The 12,893-nt window shown below is 44.7% G+C and overlaps 1 protein-coding gene across 4 annotated transcripts in view; it reads left to right on the top strand.

Annotated features, from left to right (window-relative positions):
* Positions 1-12,893, top strand: part of PTPRK (protein tyrosine phosphatase receptor type K) — a 374,180-nt gene that overhangs the window by 80,599 nt on the left and 280,688 nt on the right. For all 4 annotated transcript variants that reach the window (XM_066605531.1, XM_066605533.1, XM_066605532.1 and 1 more), the window contains exon 3: positions 11,346-11,617. In XM_066605531.1, the coding sequence (XP_066461628.1) occupies positions 11,346-11,617 (272 nt within the window). The remainder of the gene's footprint in view (positions 1-11,345; positions 11,618-12,893) is intronic.

Genomic DNA, 12,893 nt, shown 5'->3' with positions numbered 1-12,893 from the left:
AATTATTGTATATATATTTTTTTATTTTCGGCACAGAATCCAGTGAAATGTGTTGCTGCAATTTTTTTTTCTTCTGTGTTTCAAGATTGGTTTCCATGGTGATCACAGGTTTGGAACCCAAACCAATAAGATCCTAATGATGGCACTGGGACCTGAGGTTGTTGGGGATTGTTGTGGGGGACACAACAGCAGAAGAATGGATAGAAATGTACATCCATCCTGCAGAACTGCATGGAAATCTGGTCATGTATTTGCATTAGGTGGTCCTGAAGCGGTTATAATTTGATGTGTATTAACCTGCGAATACAGATGAACGTAAACGATTTGTGCCACTGACAATGGTTTCAAGCACAATTGCGTGTATGTGTGTATGTATGTGTGTATGTATGTATGTATGTATGTATGTATGTATGTGTGTATGTGTATATATATATAATTTTTTTTTTTTAAGCAGCAGGGATTGATTTAAAAAGAAAGTCTAAGGCCTCATGTCCACGGGGAAAATCAGATCCGCTGCAGATTCTCCATGGAGAATCTGCAGCGGGTCCCTCCTGCCCCGCGGACATGAGCGCCGAAAATAGCAATTTAAAAGCATTTACCTATCCGTAGCGGGCGGGGACGCTCTGCTCTTCCTCACGGCCGGATCTTCATTTTCGGCCGGCGGATGAATTCCTCACGCCGCCGGCACGTCGTCGACGTGCTGCGCGCATGCGCCGGGCACATCCGCCGAGCCGAAGCAAGGGAGATGCGGCCGTGAGGAAGAGAAGACCTTCAGCGCCCGCTCCGGGTGAGTAATTCTTTTAAATTCCTATTTTTGGTCTCCCGTGGATCCGGACGGCTTCCATAGGCTTCAATAGAAGCCCGCGGGAGCCGTCCCCGCGGGAGACCCGCATGAAAATGGAGCATGGTCCAGATTTTTTCATGCTCCATTTTTTTTAAAATCTCTTTTATTGACCATCCGCGGGTATTTATCTACCCGCGGGTGGTCAATGCATCCCTATGGGGTGCGGATCCGCGCGCGGGAGATCCGCTGCGGATCCTAAATCATATTTTCCCCGTGGACATGAGCCCTTAGGCCTCACGTCCACGGGGAAAATCAGATCCGCTGCAGATTCTACATGTAGAATCTGCAGCGGGTCCCTCCTGCCCCGCGGACATGAGCGCTGAAAATAGCAATTTAAAAGCATTTACCTATCCGTAGCGGCCGGCGAAGCTCTGCTCTTCCTCACGGCCGGATCTTCATTTTCGGCCGGCGGATGAATTCCTGACGCCGGCGGCACGTCGCCGGCACGTCGTCGACGTGCCGCGCGCATGCGCCGGGCACATCCGCCGAGCCGAAGCAAGGGAGATGCGGCCGTGAGGAAGAGCAGAGCTTCGCGGCCCGCTGCGGGTGAGTAAATGCTTTAAATTCCTATTTTAGGTCTCCCGCGGATCCGGACGGCTTCCATAGGCTTCAATAGAAGCCCGCGGGAGACCCGCATGAAAATGGAGCATGGTCCAGATTTTTTCATACTCCATTTTTTTTTAAATCACTTTTATTGACGATCCGCGGGTATTTATCTACCCGCGGGTGGTCAATGCATCCCTATGGGGTGCGGATCCGCGCGCGGGAGATCCGCTGCGGATTTTAAATATCATTTTGCCCGTGGACATGAGCCCTAAGAGTAGGACGACTTCTTCCTGCTGGATTCACTGAGACTTTGGCAACAAGAAGGAAAAAAATTGCTTTGGCAGTTGTCCAAAAATAATTGCTGCATTTTAAACCAGCTTTGTATCCCAAAGATTAAAATGAGTTTTATGTGGTTGTGATATGAGGTAATAAGTGGCTGAAAACACTGCTGCTTAAAGTTCAAACCTGCGATATGCTTGTGTTCTGTATAATACACCTGAACAGGTCCCACCCCGGGGAGGAAACTAGTTCTCCAAAGTGCACTTCTTAGTAACTGACATAGGTTTGCATGAGCTACTGTTGGAGTTTTATTTTTTTTTTTAAATGTATTTATTTTTTCCACTTTTCTTTATAAACGCACCTGTAATGCCCCAATGGTGCCTTAAGTTTCTTCAACGGCCGTGTGCCATGCACCCTTCACATGACTGCTAGAGGAATTGGGCAGAAGCAGTGGCTGTGGAGCAGATGAACTTTTTTTTTTTTCCTTTTATTTAAGCCACTTTTCTCCCCTCAATGACTTTTTTTCTTTTTATTTCTCTTGCACCTTTTGACATATGAAGCAATTTAGATTTTTAGTTTTTTTTTCATTTGTCACATTCCAAAAGCCCTAGGTTTAGTTTTATGTTGACAGTTGCATGAAGGCTGGTTTATGTAGTGCAGTCTGTGATTGTTCCTGGAGGTGCTACCTGTGTAGCGAGCAGCCTGCTTCACAGGAGACTGGGTATAAAAGCTTAACGGTCTCTGAGCTGCTTGACACACAATTGCTGCATTTAGTGAGCAGATGTTGCGTTTGCTTGAACTAAAAAGCACATATTCTAGTTTGCCTGCAGCCATTCTTGCTTAAGGCCATTCTGTCCAGAAGATGGAGAGCGTTATTGATATCCTAAAATATTCTTGGGTCCATTTCAGAGGTCTGTGCAGACCGTCAGATGCAAGCATGTGTGTGGATAATACAATCAGAGATGACATAAGGAAATGTAGTGCTGGAATCATCAAATGCTTTTTATAGATGTATTTGCCAGTCCGTACAGATGTATTTGTTAACGGGTGAGAGTTGTCATGTGATCCACAACTTTTCCCAGGAGCCAAAGTTTAATCCAACCTTTCATTAACATTTTAATCTTAACATAATTAAAATGGCAAAAAGTATGGAAGGTTGTATGTGGCCCAAATGCCACATCTGTTTGACGTGACCGCGTCCAAAAACCATATTAAAGGGCTTATGTATATTCTCATATTACAGCTCTGTCCATACGGAAGGTGTAGAGCAAAGCAGCATTTTATTGGATTATAAAAAGGGAGAGGATAGAAACTGTGTTTTGACCTCATTTTTTGGATCCAGTCCTAGTCTTGGCTAAACAAAATACATTCATAAGCTGCACTGTGGCAAGTTCTTGAAACTCTGGTCACATTTCCATATTTTCTGTTCTGTTATAGGAAAACAAAAAAAAACTGTTGTCCCAGATCTGTCAAATGATTGAGACCTCTGTCACCTGACAATCTATTGACTGTAATGGGCTCTGTTGGACTTCTGTCATGGTGGCCATTATATCGCTGGAAAAAAATCAGCCTGGATACATATCTATATCTATCTATAATTTTTTTTTGAAAGGGGGGGGGGGGGCGCATTCTTGAAAGACACCATGCTGGAAACTTCTTAACTGAGGTGTGAACAGAGCCTAAACTGGTGATCGAAGCTCATTTATTCCAACAGTCTCAAGAAGTCAATTTTTCAGTCCATCTTCCTTACTGACAAATCTTTATTTCTTCCTGTTCCTAATAGTCTGTCTCTCATAGAACTGAATATAACTTGGTCCGTGATCCATTTTTTTTCTGATTTTGTAAACCTACAGCAAGCAATGTATACTTGAGCCACTGTACAGAAATAAGGGTGCTCATCAGCAGTTCATCAGGTCCTCCGATATTACTTATGCCTCATTCACATTGCCATTTTCAATGTTCTGTTCCCTTTTAGGAGTGAAAGTGATGGCAGTGCCAATGAGCAGGACACGCCTCTCCCTATCTGAGTTCCTCTTTCCTCTCCAGTGAGATGGGTCTCTGGGAAGCACCATCTGTCTCAATATATCAATACACCTCTGCCTGTAGGCCCCCACGCTCTTAAGGCCCATTTACATGAAGCGATGATCGTTCAAAAATCGCTAAAAAGCGATCGTTTGAGCGATAATCGTTGCGTCTGAATACGTGGCCATCATGCACTGTTAGCTAATTGTTGAATTCAGTCGAACCTAAAAATTATCAGCAGTTCTCCGCGGACAGTGCTGATAGCATTGTTTCCCGCTGGAGGATAAGGCCCCCTGTCCACGGAGGGGTATTCGCCGGCAGTGAACCGCTGGCGAATCACACCGGCCGACGCGTCCCATAGTATTGCTATGGAAAGTGCCGGCACCTGTCCAGGAGCGGAGAATCATTGCGTTTCTCCGCTCGCAAAAATAGGGCTGACCGGCGGAGATTCGGCGGCGGCTCTTGCTCCCGGGCAGCGGCTCCCGTGGCGGAGCTTCGCCTCGGGATACTGCATCGCCCGTGGACAGCCGGCCTTTAAGAACTGGAAGCAGATAAGAGCCCCCTCGGCTATTAACTGCTTTCAGCTAAGGCTTTATTTGCCCACTTAATTGCTCTTAAGTAACTGAGTAGCTACTTAAAAGTTTTTATGCCAAATGATCGCTCAAAGCTGTCACTCAAACGGTCGTTTGAGCAATCATCGCTCCGTGTAAATATGTCTTTACCTGGCTTAGTCAGCACCCTGAGGGCCCAAGTCTCCTGTAGCAGCTGCCCTGATTCTGTTGCAGGCTCCCTGAAGCCTCTCCTCTCCTGTACCCCTGCTTTGGGTTGAAGCTCCGGCTGCACTGGACTTCCTTGGGGCATCTCTCCCTCCAGTAATGGATAGCTCCCAATCGGTCTATGAGTTGGAGAGCATTTCACCTCAAGAAGGTAGGCTGATCGGATAAGTAGCACCATCTTAGGCTGATGTTTCTGGCTGGTGCCATATGGTTTCTGTCTGTTTTATCTTTCTCTGGTGCTTCAGGGCACCACTTCCGGTATGGTGCTATGTGTTTCCAGCATTGTGCTGTTTTTCTGTGGAACTCTAGGGTTGGCACCATTTTGGAGAATTCTCCTGTAGTCTGCAGGCTAGCAGTGACTATATGATGTCCGGATACCTCATCGCTTCGACATGATGTTTCTCAAAGGGGTGGTGCTCTATGCCAGGGAATGGAGGGGGGATATATTTCTGGCAGACACCTTTTCTTTGTCAGGCCTGTGTTGTCTCCTGTCCCAGGACGGTGGAATGGTTTCTTGGGATTGGCCTTATGGCATCCAAGACCACCTTTATTACCTGCAACAGCCAGCCTCTTGTAACTTGTTGGAAAAAGGTGATGGATCTAGACCTACCAGTCCGGTACTTGTTTCTAAGAGCCTAGGTGGGACTTGTTTCTTATGTACTGCTATTTTTCAGGCTAAGAAGGGCCCTAAAAAGGCAACAGCAAAGTCCAAGAATAAGCAATACTCCATCTATATAACAAAGAAACTCTCTTCATCTTATACTAAACAATTATGTTGGGTTTGCATCAGTACTATTGTGACTGAGTTGTCCTTTCCACCCCACCCCCCCACCACCACCCATTCCATCACAGATATTGAATAGGAGTCAATAAGCACCGTTAAACAGTTTAAATGTAGTCATAAGGGTTTTTACCCTTCCATTGCAACATTCTGGGTGGACAGATTCATCCAGCAATGATGGATCAGATGAAGGGGGAATTATATTTTCCTGTGTCATCTTCCTCAGATGAAGGTCAGGGGGCTGTACAAAGTCAAGGGAAACTCCTGTCACTGGGTTCCCCATGCTAACAAATGAGCAGTTACTCACCTCTCCTCGCTCCCCTATTCATCCTCTGTTGCTGTCCCCAGTCTCCCTGTTACATAACTCTGCAGGCTGAACCTGTCTACAAACCAGCTGCAGCAGCTAATGACATTGCTTAAAGGGGTTGTCCCGAGGCAGCAAGTGGGTCTATACACTTCTGTATGGCCATAATAATGCACTTTGTAATATACATTGTGCATTAATTATGAGCCATACAGAAGTTATAAAAAGTTTTTTACTTACCTGCTCCGTTGTTAGCGTCCTCGTTCCCATGGAGCCCGACTAATTTTCGCCCTCCGATGGCCAAATTAGCCGCGCTTGCGCAGTCCGGGTCTTCTGTAGTCTTCTATGGAGCCGCTCGTGCCAGAGAGCGGCTCCGTGTAGCTCCGCCCCGTCACGTGCCGATTCCAGCCAATCGGGAGGCTGGAATCGGCAGTGGACCGCACAGAAGAGCTGCGGTCCACGAAGCAAGAGGTTCCCGGCGGCCATCTTCACAGGTAAGTATAGAAGTCACCGGAGCGCGGGGATCAAGGTAAGCGCTCCGGTAAGCTGTCTGTACGTCCCTGCATCGGGGTTGTCTCGCGCCGAACGGGGGGGGGGTTGAAAAAAAAAAAAACCCGTTTCGGCGCGGGACAACCCCTTTAACGATCGTGGAACAGAGCAAGGAATGTAAAAAAAAAATAAAAATCATCACATTGTGCATGTCCGTATGTGCCTAGCGACAGCACGGGGAAAAACAAAGACTTGGAAAAAAAAATCTCCACTGCGCCTGACCGGCGAGTGTCCACGGTCATTCACAATACAGCAGAAGGAAGGTACGTGGGGTCACCGACTGTGATCGGAGCCTGATTCTGCTTTATGCTCCTGCATTCGGAACCTAGATCGCTTGTGTGCAGCCGGCCTTAGGAGTCTCTCTTTAAAAATGCTCACTATCAAATTAGCTTTCCTCCTGGCAGTTACTACCACTTTCTATTTCAAGACTGAGACTAGGGATCTTTCACCTTCTGTCTTTGTGGCCCTTTCTATTTGCATGGTCTCCACCTCCTAGGCAGAGAGGAGGAAGGTCTCCAGAAAAAAACTGCAAGGCTGCAACACGGTGCTCCCTACACAGCTTCTCTAAACATTATAGGCACAGTTGAATCCTGTCTCAGACTAAGGCCTTATATCTACAGGCGGATTTGATTTGCGGAATCCACGCGCGAGATCCGCAAAATCAAGCTGCCCATAGGGATGTATTGGCATCGGCAAAACAATTCAAGCATTTGATTTGCAGACCCTTCGATGCGGGAAACAAATGGCAGGATGCTTCTTTTTTCTGTGGATCCTGCACACATATTAGCCTCTTACTCTAGCAAACCCAAACAATCAATTAACAAACCCAAACAACCAATCTGGTTGTTTGGGTTTTCTGATTCAACCAATCAGGTTGCTGTTTTGCTCCATAGTACTGAGCTGAAGAGTAAAAGGCTAATATGCATCCTGCACACACTGCTTGCATTGAAGTCCATGAAAGCCGTCCAATCCGCAACACACCTGCAACTGACACTGCAGACGTCCCACGGATCTGTTGGAATGCAGGAGATTTTTTTAAAAAAAGTACTGCGCCGGCACACATCCACCGTGCAGAAGAAAGATCTGGCCGGGATGGAGAAAGACCTGCACCACATCCGGACAGGTGAGAAAATGTCCATGGCTGCGGGCAGGGTCGGATCCTGCTGCGGCTCCCGTGAGTGGAATCTGACCCGGCCGTGGACATGAAGCCTTAACCCTTTCCAATCCAATTTGTATCCTGGTTTTCCTAGGTGGGGCTTACTCTTTTTCTGCCTTTATACAACGGGGCTATCTGCAGTACTGCATGAGGTGACACGTTGGATAGGCTCCGACAGTAGAGAGGCTGGCAATATACAGTAAGAGAACCCCGACGGACGTCTTCCAACATAGGAGCTGTACAGCCTTAAATCATAATGTCTTCAGAGGTCAGACAGTGGAATGGAAAGGGTTAACCTTTTGGGCAGAGAATTCTTCAGACCATTTCCCCTTCCCCTATATCCCCCGATTCCCTAATGCTGGCAGCACTGTGAGCGATGCCAGCGATATTCCTGTGCAACGGTACAGGAGCAAGCATCACTGGGACGAGCTGCTAAGAGAACCCCCACTGCTCCCCCAACACAGATGTGAATGAGGCCTCATCTCCACACATAATCCATAAGTTAGGGTCTGCTTGGCTTCATAGGCATTAGCTTGGCTATAGGTTTTTCTAGTATCAGTCTGTTTATACCTGTAAAGTTTCAGGGCCTTTTGTGGCAATAGAAAGGAGACATAAATAGCTCTTTTTAAGCAGTAGTAATGCTTGCATTGAGCACAGTGTCATATTTGTTTGCTTCCTGCGTACCACTGTTATTACCTTGTCCTAGAACACCTATTCAAGAGAAAATGACAAAAATTGCATTCGGGAGCCTTGACAAAAGACATTTTTCTTAGCCTATTTTGCCCTAAGCCACAGGTTATCCAGGCAGCAGCGCTGACTGACGGATTCACCAGAGCCACAACCATTTGTCTAGAAAAAGAGTCTGGGAGGGCAAAGAGTAAAATAGAACAAGCTCTTCTGCATTTAGGATAGCGGCATGAAATTGCTTTACTGCCTGAAAGTCACTTGTAGCATTGTTACTTGTAGGCACCAAAGTATGTTTAGAGGTTAAGATGTTATCGTAGTTTTATCATACACGTTTAATATTTTACCTTGTGAACTTTTTGTACTTTTTTATTTTGATTCTGGCAGTTCATAGAAAGAAGGAACTGCTAAATAAGGTCTTTAACCTAGAAGCCATTGGCTCCTAAACTGAGAAATGTAGGCGTCAAATGAATTTTTAATTCGGCAAATTTAAATGCATATTTGATGCAACAATAAGACCTGCCATACTATATTGTATGTGACTATACGTTACATATACACATCCAAAGTGCCAACCTTCAGCCGGTTTTTCATTCCCTCACCATCCATAGTATAGAACTATAGCCACGATCTCCCCTCTCTCATCATTGCTAACCGGTAACTCGCTCATCCTTCTGCGTAGAAGAGTTCCAATCGCGCCTCCCCTGCCATTCCTATTGAATGTCAATGCTCTGAGCCTGTCCCTTCCCCCGCCCTGTAAGGATAGTTAAAGCAGCTGCTTATAGCAGGGCTCAGTATTCACTAGCAGTCTTGAGATGAGGCAGGGAAGTGTTTGAGTTCTTCTGCTCCTTCTGGACAGGGGGTCCATGTGTCTGGGGGAGGGTCCTTCTGAGCAGATGAGACAGAGCCACATCTGCATGGAATCTTGTGCTCTAACATAACATACCTAGAATAAAACACAGAGACCCATCTGGCTTTTAAAGGGCACAGCATTTATTTTTAAAGAGGGTTAACAAATCATTCAATGAGTATGAAATACAGACTAGACCAAAGGCCCATTTACACGAAGTGATCGCTCGATGATCGCTCAAATGACAGTTTGAGTGACAGCTTTGAGCGATCATTTTGCATAAACTATTAAGTAGCTACTCAAAAGGCAGGCAGCAATCCTCAGTTTAAAAAATGCTGTGACAAGCTGCAGCAGACCAACATAGAAATGGGGAGGGTGGATGGGACAACTTGCTCTCTTTGTGCACAAACTGACATCCCTGTCAATCCAACTTCCTTTATAACCTCTTCGACTGTCCGCACAGTTACTCCTCCACCAATCCTCTCTCTGTTGCTGGGATAAAGATCCTCCGGCAGACTTCCAGGTTTGTTCCTGCCGTTTTCCACCCGTCCAATCAACCTCTGTCACCAGGGCTTACCATTCTGCCCAGTAAATCCAGTACTTCCCAGCCATTTTTCTGCTGACCCTGAAATGAACTCAGCAACACCATTAAACCTTACCCCCCCCCCCCCCCGCCTTCCATTTTACTCCATGCAATTGACTATACCTGACGTCTCTTGGACATACAATTGGCTTAAAATCTTTATCATTGGTGCAGCAGCGGGGCTGGTTGCATCTGGAGTCCTCTTCTTAGTTGTGTATAAAATGTTAAAAATTCTACCATCAGAAAATAAAGACACATTAGTAAAAAGTATAGGCGATGCATTCCCTTTAAAGAAATACTCGGCGCAAAATTGAGTGTTACGACTGGTGCAGGTCTGAGAAAGTAGCGTGCTAGATGTAACACAGTATCAGTTTAGCTCAGTGTTCCTTTAAAAAAAAGCGCTGTCTCCTAGAAAAGCATTTGCAGGCATAGAAGGTAGCCTGATGTCTGCAAATGAATATCCTACATTTTTGTTTGTGCCTTTTTGAAGGATAGACCATTGGTATCTAATTAGTGAGCTGCTTATCTCCTCTCACCACAGCTGTAAATTTGGTTGTGGCTGTGCCTGGTCTCATTCTCTTGACTGAAGCGCGTTGAGCTCCAGTGTCGGGTACAAACGTAACAAAATTATAGCTCTGTGCCTGTAAACAAGGGCATATGCTGTAGCGTCTTGGCCCTTTTCATTTACTAATTATTAAGGATGTCAGGAGTGGGACCCCGACAGATCGGTGTGCTGCGTTTTCCTAGCATAAGAGCCATTTGATTGATTGAGCCTTAGTCCATGTAAAAACAGTCTAAAGAGAAATCGATCAGAAATTAAAGGGCGGATTGTGTCAGGCTGTTAAGGAATCTAGCTCTCTGTCATCTAGAAGTATGAATAAAGTTTAAAAAATGGTTTATTTGTCCGAGCCTTCATGCTCTGTAGCACTCAGGACCCATAGTTGCATATTAAAAATAAAATTTGTTCAGTTTTCGGATATTAGTAAAAGGGTATCTTACATTTGTTTTAGTGTTATGCGAGTATAAGGGCGCATTCAGACGACCGTATATCGGCCGGGTATTCACGCCGGCCGATATACGGTGTCTCCCTCTGCAGGGGTAGGAGGCTGCAAGAGTCGGGTGCAGTGCTCTGAGCTCCCGCCCCCTCTCTGCCTCTTCTCCACCCCCTCTCCGCCCCTCTGCACTATTTGCAATGAGAGGAGGTTGGGCAGGGCTAAGGTTTGAGAATTAGCCCCGCCCCATCCCGCCTCTCCTCATTGAAAATAGTGCAGAGGGTCAGAGAGGGAGCGGGAGCTCAGTGCACTGCTCCCGACTTTTCCAGCCTCCTTTCCCTGAAAACCCAGCCGATATACGGTCGTCTGAATGCACCCTGTAGTTTATGAAACAAAAGGGGTTATTTCTCTGTGCATGGTTGTCTGGCTTGGTTTCCTATTCCCAATCATTGTTTCGTACATTGACTTGCAGGAATGCTGCCATCCAATAGGTGGCGCTGCAGAGGTATTGTTCCATCTTCCTTATTTGTATAAAGTTTATGGCATTGTAAATAGAAAGTGATACATTGTAAGATTGTAATTTATAGAAAGACCTCTTCAAGGAACATGTAAGTCCTGTGCACCCATACATCATTATCTATAGGTATTTCCACGTACTTGTGTGTTCTAGGCCCATACAAAGACAGCTTTCAACAAATGTTTTCTAGTTTATACTTTCACAGAGGTCATTCAATTCCAGTGGGTTGCCAGCTTGCTTTGTCAGATGCTGGCAGTGTTACCAGATCTCTGCTCCTTTGAAGCTATAAAATCTTTAGTAAATGTGCATATTTTCTTTAATTTTGCAGCTTATAATACACTTTAAGCATGTTCAGCATAATTTTCTGTGATAGATGTGTCCTCCAGACAGGTAGGATGAAAATTCCCTGTTGCGAAAGAAGTGAAGTTTGTGACTTTGAAATTTCTTTAACTTTCTTTTAAGGCTCCTACATGATTGTGGACTCCTCCAAACATGACCCTGGAGAGAAGGCACGTCTTCAGCTTCCTAACATGAAGGAAAATGATACTCACTGCATTGATTTTAACTACCTTCTCTACACCCAAAAACGAGATAATCCAGGAACGTTGAATATTTTTGTGCGGGTGAACAAAGGACCTCTTGCCAACCCAATCTGGAATATAACTGGAGCTACAGGAAAGGACTGGCTGAGGGCAGAGTTGGCGGTTAGCACCTTCTGGCCAAACGAGTACCAGGTAAAGTAATGCTAATCTGATCATGATAACGCTATTGGGAATAAAACTCGTTATTTCTAATGCCATGATTATCTTTCCATTTTCGGATTACACAGGCTTTGTAAAGGGATTGTTCCCTTTTTAATGACCCTAGGAAAACAGATTTATTCTGTTATGTTTCTGGGTGAAATTTTCGAAGTAAAAGATTTTGTGGCATTGGTTGCAAAATAATTCTCTAGTGACACAACTGCTTTCTGTGTGTTAATCCATGTTAAGAGCATCGGGCTGTAATCTTCATGTGTTGTGTAGGGAAGATCATTTTGAAGCAAAGCACTTATTATGGCCTTCAACATATCATACCCTGTTTCCCTGAAAATAAGACATAGCATGATTTTCCAGAATTTTTGAGGATGCAAAATGATTTTTCAGGCTTTTTGAGGATGGTTGAAATATAAGCCCTACTCCAAAATTAAGCCCTGCTAACAGTTAATTAAAAAAGTCAATTTAAATAGTGTCCAGGCAGCTGTACATGTAAAAAAAGTTAAACCTTTTTGAACAAAAATTAATATAAGACACTGTCTTATTTTCAGGGGAAACACAGGTAGATATAGAAATACATACATTTACAAAGATTTACACTCAGTGGATTTAGAATGAGCGACTATACATTTGTCTACAATTTGGTATAAAGCAAGGCATTACAATACTTTGTTGGCTATTTAGTAGTCTATTCATCTGCTTTTGCAAACTTTTCTTGGCGTAGGATAAGATTAGAACTACAATATGTTTCTAAGAAACTCCTACCTAGAAATGATGGAACCAGAGTCCATATATGTAGTAGCTTATATTTTAATTACCTTTTTGCAAACTTTTTTTTTTTGTAACGTAATTCTGTATGTATTTGACATTCCTGTGGGTAACTTTCTGGAGACACTTAACTCTTTGAACTGGTTAAAAGCTTTTATTGAAAGTTGGACTACAAGGCGTGTTCTTAGAGAAGTGTGTCACATTTGACTCCTAAAGGCGGATGATCAGCTCAAACAGTTCTTGATCCTTGCCCCTTATAAACATTCTCACAGTCAGCTATCAATTCAGCTAATGCTCATTAGTCAGATAATTGGATCTTTTGTATGGGCATGAAAATCCTTGTTTCTCAACAGCAAATCCCCTCTTGTGAATGGGATGTGTTGCCGACAGACGTGGAAATGAATGGCCGCACGAACAGTTACAAGGGATGAACAATTGTTTGTCTGGGAAATCCTTCTCCTCTGTGTGTCTCATATGAATGAGCACCAGT

This window comes from Eleutherodactylus coqui, chromosome 1 (assembly GCF_035609145.1).
Source record: "Eleutherodactylus coqui strain aEleCoq1 chromosome 1, aEleCoq1.hap1, whole genome shotgun sequence".
Classification (NCBI taxonomy): Eukaryota; Metazoa; Chordata; class Amphibia; order Anura; family Eleutherodactylidae; genus Eleutherodactylus; species Eleutherodactylus coqui.
Note: the sequence above shows the minus strand (reverse complement) of the source record. Positions and strands in the feature narration are given on the sequence as shown.